Consider the following 9,402-nt stretch of genomic DNA (forward strand, 5'->3'; position numbering starts at 1 on the left):
AAGGTGGGGGTTACTATAGGCTCTCTTTTAATTATCATGTTAGCAGTCTGTGATATGGGTATAGTACCATGTTGGTTTTTAAAACAATAATAATAAAAAGTGCAGCATTACAGAAACATTTTATTCCAATTCATGTTGCTGAAGTAGCCATGGTATTGTTGAATGCTTGATCGTATTTGCATTGGTTAATTCGTAGATGGTGGTAGAATTAGACTGGGTGAGCATGGAAGCCGAACATCTGTCTTGCTTCTGGAAATCTCTTTATCGTGTCACTGCTGCTGTATAATAGCACCGTGGAACAGAACAGCTTGCGCTGCTGTTGCTGTGTGCGCCGCGTCGGGCTTTTTTTGAGATCCTGAACTGTCGGGATGGCACTAGCAACACGTGCTGCCAGCAGAAACAATCCATGGAAAGCAGAAACATGTTAATAGTAGCCTGCGGTTATAGAACCATACGTGTTCTGTCCTACCTGTTTTCAGAGAATGTGATCCTTGTAATGAGAGTGAGGGAGGAAAGTGTTTATTTTTTTTCTTAGCAGCAGCTTAAGTCTAGATCCTTGTTTCAGAAACTGGTCTTCAGCAGTGACGGCTGAATGTAATTCCTATGCACTGTCTTTGGCACATTCAAGTTGTGTTTTGCAATAGGTCAGGAAGTGAGAAAATTCCTGGAATTTGCGAATTCATTGTTTTAACTTAGAGCATCCTAAGACTTCAGTATCCATGTAATCTTTGGTATGACGGAGCGTGCATTCTAAGATGAAAGGCTTTGGCTGTTCAGTAGTTTGTTTGGGATGATTTCTCCCTCTGATATGTTTTCAAACCTCAGCTATCCAGCAAATAGATTCTTCTTGGGTTTTATAGTGTTCGTTTTAACTGCAGTGAAGGCTGCTTACGTGCGTATCTTCCTTAACACGGCTTTTCAAAACGCAGCGAGATGCATTAATGTCAGGTTCCCTCGTGACTTCGACTTTCACGTGAGAACTTGAGCGGGTTGCGAGGGGCTGAGCGCGCTGGCCCGGCGCGTGGATGCGGTGTCTCAGGTGAGCACAGGCGCAGCGTTCCGGTCCACTTCTGTAGCATTTTTCTAGTGCTGAGGTCAGAACCCGCACTTCCGACCGGCTGTTGGCTACCCATGGTTTATTCATATATCTTAGTTACCTTTTGCTACTGTTTTATAGCATTTTTGTATGTACTCATGTTTTACTATACAATTTAACCTCTTCCATTTTTAATGCGTATTTGTTTACAAGACACATCTCAGTGTTGTATCAAGAGGCTATCTTGGTATCGTCAGCTATGAAAACAAACTACATCAGTAGTTAAGGAACATTGTCAAAGTTGACAGGTATTTTCAAACTTGATGTTTGAGTTTTGGGTGTCCATAACGATTTTGTTCTGTTTCGTTCCTTAGTTCTCCCGTGTAAGAGATATACATACCTTCTGGCCTCTGAGGTCGTGGGTACGGGTAGTTTATTTTTGTCTTAATAATCACGGAGCGTGTATTGCAACCGAACCGCCCCAGCCCCGCGGGATCCTACGCTCGGCAGCTACGTTGAACATCCGTTAGAACTGCAACCATGTTGCTTAGAAGCTATTAGGGATGTTTTAATGAGGTATAGTATGTCTTGCCCAAACAGGAATTTTTATGGTTTGATTTGAATTTAGTTAAACAGTAATTGGCAATGGCTGCTGGTTAGTCTGAACAGTATTAGCAGTATTATCTGCTTAATGTGGAAGCCTTTGGCTATTGCCGTCGAGTTGAGCGCTGGTTAATATGTGAGATGCTGAAGCTGATCTGCCGAAATCAGAGGCTGTCCGGTGAAGATTAAAAGAGAAAATGCAGTGACAGTTGTTTAACACGGTCCTTCAGGGCTATGGCTGCAAAGGGCTTTGTCTTGGATCGACATCTGTGGCCGCGGCATTCCGCTCCGTTTGCACGAGGAGTGCTGACGGTGTAGGAGCCCTTTGTAAAACCTCATTCTGGACAGAGAAGAATTTTTGAAAATAGAACCAAATCTTTTCTCCCTAGCCCACTTTTAGTCCTAAGGATGTAATATAGAAGCTACAAAGCCGCAGCGATGGCAGCGCTGCCCCTTTTCTGCTACCGTTGATCAGCAGCAGCCCTTCCGCTGGAACCGCCCGACTGCCCCGGGGCCCTCTGAAGCAGAAGGGTGAAGCTCTGGGTTTGGGCATCTGGTGGGTCTGGAACTGAGGAATGTTGTTCTTGCCTTTGTACAAAGGAAAAAAAATAAGGGAGAATATTGTTCACTGCAGATCATTGATCCTTTTTGGAGGATGCGGCTTTGCTGACCGTAACCGTGCTTTGCAAAAAAAAAAAAAAAAAAGATGTAACGGGCAGGGTGAGCGCGCCGGGCAGCGCCCAGTGCTCCTTCTCCAGCGTCTAGGCGAAGGTATTGCCCTTCAGGGGAGCCAGATGTCCGCTTCCTAGAAATTATCCTACAAAAACCCAAAAGTAAAACTGACTCATTTATTTTTCTTTACCCCCTCCCCAAGAATGTGGTATAGACGACTTTGACTGTGGAGCTATTCCGGACGGCTGATAAAAAGCACACTGGGAGAGCTGAAAACCTCCGTTCAGGTGCGTCCTTCACCCGAGACTGGAGTCGCTCTCTGCACGTGGACACGCGTGTGCGCACGCGCTCGCTGTGTGTTCATGGCGTGCTGCGCCTTCCAGATGTGCACAGTAACGCTTCCCCCGCGCACTCCCAGCAAACACTGCCCCGTGCGGTCCCCACTTCTAAACGTTTTGCGCACGCTGGTGAAGTTTTTCGGGGCTTTTTTTGGTTTGTTTTGTTTTTTTTAATTTTTTTAGTACTCAATTCAATTATACCACAGTGTGGACTAATTAGTTGCCAAAGGTTATTTTTAAATGCATCTTTGACATTGTTGTATGCCACATCTTCTAAAAAAAAAAACCAAAAAAAAAAATGTCTTAAATGTGTCTTTGAATAGTTTTATGTTCACGGCACAAAAGTTTGGATGACTTTTTTACTTAAAACACTTGCTTCTCTGTTGAGACCGTGTGTTGCAGAAGGTTTTCATCTCAAAGTAGGGGTTCGGGCAGGGCGTGTAACGGGAGAATTATGAACCTTTGGAAAACAGGGCTCTTTTACAGGGGACGGCGAACTGGGAGCAGCACAGTAGGGAGAGGGGGGAGAGGCTGGAAGGTGTGTTCGGAGCCCGTCAGCCCTTGAGCAGTACGTGCAGCAGTGCTGTGCTAATAACTGGAAGCTGTTGGGGTTTTTTGTTGTTTGGGGTTATTTTTTCTCTTTTTTTTTTTTTCCCTTTTTTTTTTTCCTTGGTTTTTGAACACAGGAAGGCTTTGAGGATGGCCTCTGCATGGTTCCTAGTGTGTGCTGTGTGCTGGGGGGGGTTACAATACCTGCGTTTGCTCTGGGCTCCTTGAGATGTGCTGTGGTTTTTTGGCTCGCATGTCTTAAACCTTCAGGCTTTGAAACCGCTTTATAGAATTGTGTTGACTTTTTGTTCTGCTGTTGTTCAGTTGCACAGAGTTTTATATATATGATGTACTAGTTTTAACGTTAATTCTCTGTGAACAGGGTTGAGATTATTCATCGTAGTTTAAGAAAAGGAGAAAAAAAAAAAAAGTTGTATTCTAAAACTCCCTTTTAAAATCTTGTTTGTATTCTGTTGCAGTGTTACCAGATGGCCTTATGTACGTCACAGTGTTTTGTGATAAGTACAGTAGCACATTTAATGCTTATCTCCCTCCCCCCTCTGTTTTTATAGCTGAGAAGTATATTCTTAATAATAGAGATGAATAAATGAGAAAATTCTAGTAACATATAGGGTAAGGGTGGTGGTGGTCGTCTCCTAATGTATATTAGGACAGCTGGAATTAATCCGGGACTGAATCGACTCTGAATAGGGATGTTAACCAGCGTGAGACTTTGTCTTGGGAATTCTGAGAATCTTTGGGGGAGCTGATGGCAGATGGGAATCGTATGCCAGGAGCTCGTAAATCAGAATAGATCTGTTGGCTTCGCTGCAACTGCTCTGACTTCCACCGGCTGAGAATCTGCTCTTTGCAGCTTTTTGTCTATGGCTGAGAGAGAGCCCGGGGAGGGAAGTTTAAGTTACATTTTAGAGAACTTAAGCGACCTAATCAGCTGCGGTAAGGTGTGACAGTTGTTGTTCTGTTTATTTTTAAAGTGCACATCTGTTTTGGAAAGTGACTTTCTGATGCCTTTAGTGTCTACTCCTCAGTTGAATTTTTAGGTTAACCTGGGCTCTTTGCACATCGGCCCGGCGGTGGCTGCAGCGGTCGTTATACCACAGCAGCTCTGACGCCTCTGCTGGGGGCAGTTAACTTACTCTGGAATGGATTCCATTGTACTTTCCTGTAATTTTAGTAGAACCGTCAGTGGTAAAAATGGCATTGAAAGCAGCAGAGGTAATGTTTTCTGTTACTCTTTCCAGAACAGAACTGCATTTTATATATATACATATATATATATATAGAGAGTACCAAGTCGAGACAAAGCAAGTTATGTTGTAGTGAGTGTCTCAACTTCCTAAACTGGAGACTTTTTCTAGACACAGTCTTTTAGAGACAACTGTAATCTTACACCGCTTTGGTGCTCTCGTTACAGTTGGGTAAACTTGCCTGGGAGAGAATAGCTTCTCAGTCTAACTTTTTTTTGAAAATAACACCTTATAATAAGAGTATCTAAATGCCATTGTGTTTTAAAAGAAATGCTGATATGTAATGCAAGTACATAAATAGCCAAAGTTTTCAGTAATTGTTCAGTGTTACTAAATTTGCTTTTATTTAACCTTCCAAGAGAACATATTAGGAAGACCTTCAGCGTGTTGATATCGTATTGAAAAAAAAAAAAAAAAGTCTGATGAACTTGATTATAGCAGATATGCAGTTATTTGAACACATTTCAGGTTTGAATACAATTTGGAGGCAAAGTCCTAAGATGCAAAACTTACTTTGGAGGAGGTGCACTGTAATGACACTTCAAAGTAACAAATGCTGCTTTTAAAACAGTGGCGCATTGGCAGTTGTTATTCAAACATAATGAAGGTCTTTCCTGAGAAATCAGGTGACTTTTCTATTGCTTCAATTTTTGTGCAAAAAAAAATAAAATAAAATAAATCAATGTATTGCAATCTTTTTTAAAAATGGGGTGGGAATAGTTAAAGAAAACTATTTTATGTAAGAACTGACAGAGGGATTTGCTTTGTATAATGCAAGCTGGCTTTAAAAAAAGCATTGTAGCAAATTATTCAAGTCAATCATATGTTAATAGTTATGTGCAACCAGACATGCAAAACAATTGTATTTTTTTAAATAAATATTTTTAACAAAGTTTCTCATCTTTTGACTGCTTTCTTTCAGTAGAGGAAATTGAAAGTTACAGCTGCAGAGCGGTGTGCTCTGCCGGAGCCCGGGAGTTCATCGGACCTTGAGCTGACCTGGGGCATCGCAGCAGCACAGGCTCCTCGCTCGCATCTCGCTTGACGGGAGGCAGAGCTGGAGCTGCTGTTGCAAGCGCTGTAGTGCTGCGCAAGTGGCTTTTGCCACATCAGGTACTCTCTTCTGGTGAAAATTCCCTTTGGTGATGAGCTCCGTTCTACGTCTAGCGCTGATAGCAAAGCGGAGGTTGGAATTGTCAAAAGTACACTTCCAACAAAAGAAATGTTATTCTGCGATAGCATTTAGCTACACATCATCAATCTGCAAGGACAGCATAAGGTACTATTTTTTTTAATAGCTGACAGTCCCTGCTGCGACATAAATGTAATCTGAGTAGACTTCTTTCAAAATAAACTCCCTCATTGTATTGTTTCACGCTCATTTCCTCTGCACAGGGATGGAGAGAATGCTGTCATGGTGGGAGGGGCTCTATTAATGACAGATTGGGGTGTTGGGTGGGGTTTTTTTTTGCTACAGATGGGTTTTGCACTACACACTTTTCTTCATTCTGGGTATCTCAAGGAGAGTAACAGTGGCATCCCGTGGCGCCAGAGCAGAATTGCAGCACATACTGGAGGCAGGAGGGCTCCTGAAGTCCGTGACTGAGTTAAGCCCAGAATTCAACTGCATTTACTGCCCCCCTGCAGTGGCCTAACGTGCCCCCACCTTTAGGTCTGCAGAGTCAATTCAGCAAAGTCTGCTCTTCTGAGAGTTCTTCTACAGAACCACCCGTGGGAGCGTGTGAAGACGTCTGACGGAAGGTAAGATCGGCTGCATGGGCAAATAGAAATGCTAAAAACGCTTTAAATGAAAGAGCTGTTAGATTCCATCTGAGTTTGGAAGGTAGAACTGGTGAAGGTAGCAGCTGACAGCTTAAGTTACCTGAGCCCAGTCACGCTGAGAACGTAGCAATCAATCACCTTTAATTAAACACTGCTTTATATACACACGTACATATGTACATCCACATCCAGCAGTTAAAGCAAAAAAGTACATGTCCAATCACTCACTGAAGAAGGAGCTGTATGTAGCTTTACGCTCTTCTAAAGCCAGTCCTTTCGTCGCAGCGTGCGCTAGGCCATGCGTGGGTTACGGGAGTACCTTACGGAAGGCACCTGATAATAAAGTATTGCACAGATGAAGCAGCTGGAGGCTGTCTCCCAAACACCTCTGGTTAAGCTTCAACTGGAAGCTAGAAATAAAACCACCCTAGAAGACACTGCAACTGTAGCAGCTAAACTAGTGCCTCAAAGCAAAACAAACCAGCAAAACTCATTCTTGACTTAAAAAAAAAAAAATAAAGCTAATAATGATTTTAGTAATCAAGAAGGCCGAGCATGCTGAATAAGACACTGTCTTCGTGAACGTGTCTGATGCTGTGTAATACACAAGAATCAACTGTGCAAATAGCGACAGGTCCTGCTACCCCTGCGCACCTGGTGGCTTCTACTGATTGTGTAATTTTTCCCCTTTGGAAGTACACATGGAGGTGACACACACTTGAGTCAGTGTCGCACAAAAATGAATTCAGATCCAGTATCGTGCTGTAAATTGTAGGGGCTTCTGTGCGTCGCAGGCCAAAAGAAAAATCTGTGAAGTTCAATGACTAAGCCAGGAGATACTCAGTCTTACATACGGAACAGAGAGAACCTTTTCCTTCCCACCCTCCATCCTGGACTGGTAAGAAAGTTCATTTGCGGGAGTATCTGTTCTCCGTCAGCCCTGCCGTACAGCGCAGCCGCTCACACGCAGCCTCGGGCTGATGCTTACAGTCGTCTTTTTTTGGTACACGTGACACGGGCAGCTTGTGCTTAGCTTCACGCGGTGTTTTAGGATGTTTTCTTGATTCTGACTTACCCAATCTAACGTGCTTTGATTGTAGAAAACTTGCATGATTCAGTCATTAAATGTGAAATCACCCCAAATAGTAATGCTTAATTGTGTGGTGGTTTATTGCTTGTCTGGGGCTCGGCCGCTCCTTTAGCGCTGATACTGTCCAGTGTCATCCGGCACTGCTGCTTTGTCCGGTGAGGCATCGTCCAGATCTGCAACATTGACGTTAGAGACTTCATCTGAACATACCGATTCTAAACCATTCTGTGATTCCACGAATGCGCGTGACCTCTCCCAAACACCCATGTTGCTGTTCACCCGCCACTATAGCTCGTTCGCTTCACTGGGCATGGAGAAAAAGGTGTCTCTTTCCAGTAACCTGGACAAGATTTTTGCTGCTCACGCAGCGCTCCTTTTCCCAAAGGGACTTATTGTGGCAAATAGCGTACGCGGACTGAGGCAATCCCTGAGAAAAGCCACAGTGATAAAGGCTCTCTCTCAAGAGCCCGACAGCTGCCGTTGGATGGCAGACCCGCTTGGTGCCTGGATTTTCTCCAGGGATGAGCGCGGGGAAGCTTGTGCCGTCTGCACTGGGAGGAATTACTGCTGCAAGCTCTGCAGGGCCGTCGCAGCTCTCCTTCCTTGTGCTTTACAGCTCCTCTGCCATCCGCAGAGCAGTCCGGCTTTTCTCCCCTGCTTTCTCCAACAGAAAAGAAAGCAAACCCCGAGCGGCAACCGCCAGGGCTTTGTGGGCAAGTCAAAGCAGGAAGAGGGGACGGGAAGCAGCAGTAAAATAAACATTTCCTTGCATTTTGCTGAAGTGCTGCACCCTGGTTGTGTGCTGGTGCGTGTACCGCTCTGCCTATAAAGCGGGGCCGAGTGCTGGGGCTTTCTTACCTGAGGGCGGCTTGGGGTACATCCTGTGGAAAAACAAGAGGAAAGCGTAGAAGGTAAAGGCCAAACCTCCAAAGATCATCCCACAGACCAGGAAACTGTAGCTGCCCCGATCATGTATAATCTGCAATCGGAGGGTGGGGAAAAAAAAAAACAGAGAAGACGTTATCATAGCACTCAAGTACCAAATTAACATTCAAGAAGAGCTTTGCTATTTGATAGCTCACGGCTAACGCGGTGCTTTCCCCCCCGCAGCTGTCCAAAACCAGGACTAAGGTTTCTACTTTGAAGTTCCAGTCAGTTTTTGGCATGCCTTGTCTGCACTCACCGATCCCACCAGTAGCTGTAGTACCATCTCTCCAATTCCAGCTCCGGTCACTAACACGGTTGTGGCACAGCCTGCAAAGAAACAGCACAGGTGATGTGGGCAGGGAAGGGGCGAGACAGCCCGTGGCTTCTTCAGACTGCCCTTCCGTGGCGCTCTCCATACAAGACGTACAAATACTTAATGTACGTTCCCATCTAGCGATGATTATGCCTCTTCTAACCTGCGGTAGCGCAGAAAGGTAAAAGTTTAAGCCAAATAACCATCTCCTGTCCTGTCACTTGTCTCTGGTGGCAAAGGTGACGCTGCTTCTCGCTGGAAGGATTTTCCCTCTTCTCTATCCCTGCCCCAGAGATGGAGGTTGGCAGAGACCTCCTGTGAGAGGTCACCAAACTCTCGGGGTTTCGGCTCGCTGATAATCTGGGTGATGTTTTCCAGACTGCTGCCTGTACGCTTTGCAGCGGACACTCCTGTCAGTGCCCGAGAGCCCTAAAGCTGCGGGAAACGAAGAACCAGTCTGCATCTCTGCCTGTTGAAGTTATTAGTATGCTGAAGCCGAGATTTGTACAGTCTGATTTTCTGACTACAAGCTTGAATAAATATTGTACTCAAAAGCAGATCTTTCTTCCAGACCTCCTAGATGTCCCTGAAGAGGGGAGGAGTTGCGAGATGTGATGGGATCCGAGCTCTGGTCTGGAACACCCCCCTGCCCCAGTCCCCGCTCACCTTTGTACTGCAGGATGTCCTCGGTGTAGGCGAGCATGCTGGGGAAAGCGCTGCTGAGAAACAGCCCCAGGGATGCTGTCCCCACAAACAAGAAGACAACGCTGTAGGAGAAGATCAGGAGCAGGAGGAAGGTTATCAGGACTCCAACCTGTGAACAA

At 45.0% G+C, this 9,402-nt stretch overlaps 1 protein-coding gene across 1 annotated transcript in view; it reads right to left on the reverse strand.

Annotated features, from left to right (window-relative positions):
• Positions 1-7,226: 7,226 nt before the first annotated feature.
• MFSD4 (major facilitator superfamily domain containing 4) overlaps positions 7,227-9,402 on the reverse strand; it is a 15,177-nt gene continuing 13,001 nt past the window's right edge. The window contains exons 7-10 of the mRNA XM_009888283.1: positions 9,245-9,392; positions 8,522-8,592; positions 8,197-8,317; positions 7,227-7,511 (exon numbers count right to left, since the gene is read on the reverse strand). Of these exons, the coding sequence (XP_009886585.1) occupies positions 7,447-7,511; positions 8,197-8,317; positions 8,522-8,592; positions 9,245-9,392 (405 nt within the window). The 3' untranslated portion in view covers positions 7,227-7,446. The remainder of the gene's footprint in view (positions 7,512-8,196; positions 8,318-8,521; positions 8,593-9,244; positions 9,393-9,402) is intronic.

Source organism: Charadrius vociferus, unplaced genomic scaffold, assembly GCF_000708025.1.
Source record: "Charadrius vociferus isolate BGI_N301 unplaced genomic scaffold, ASM70802v2 scaffold266, whole genome shotgun sequence".
Taxonomy (NCBI): Eukaryota; Metazoa; Chordata; class Aves; order Charadriiformes; family Charadriidae; genus Charadrius; species Charadrius vociferus.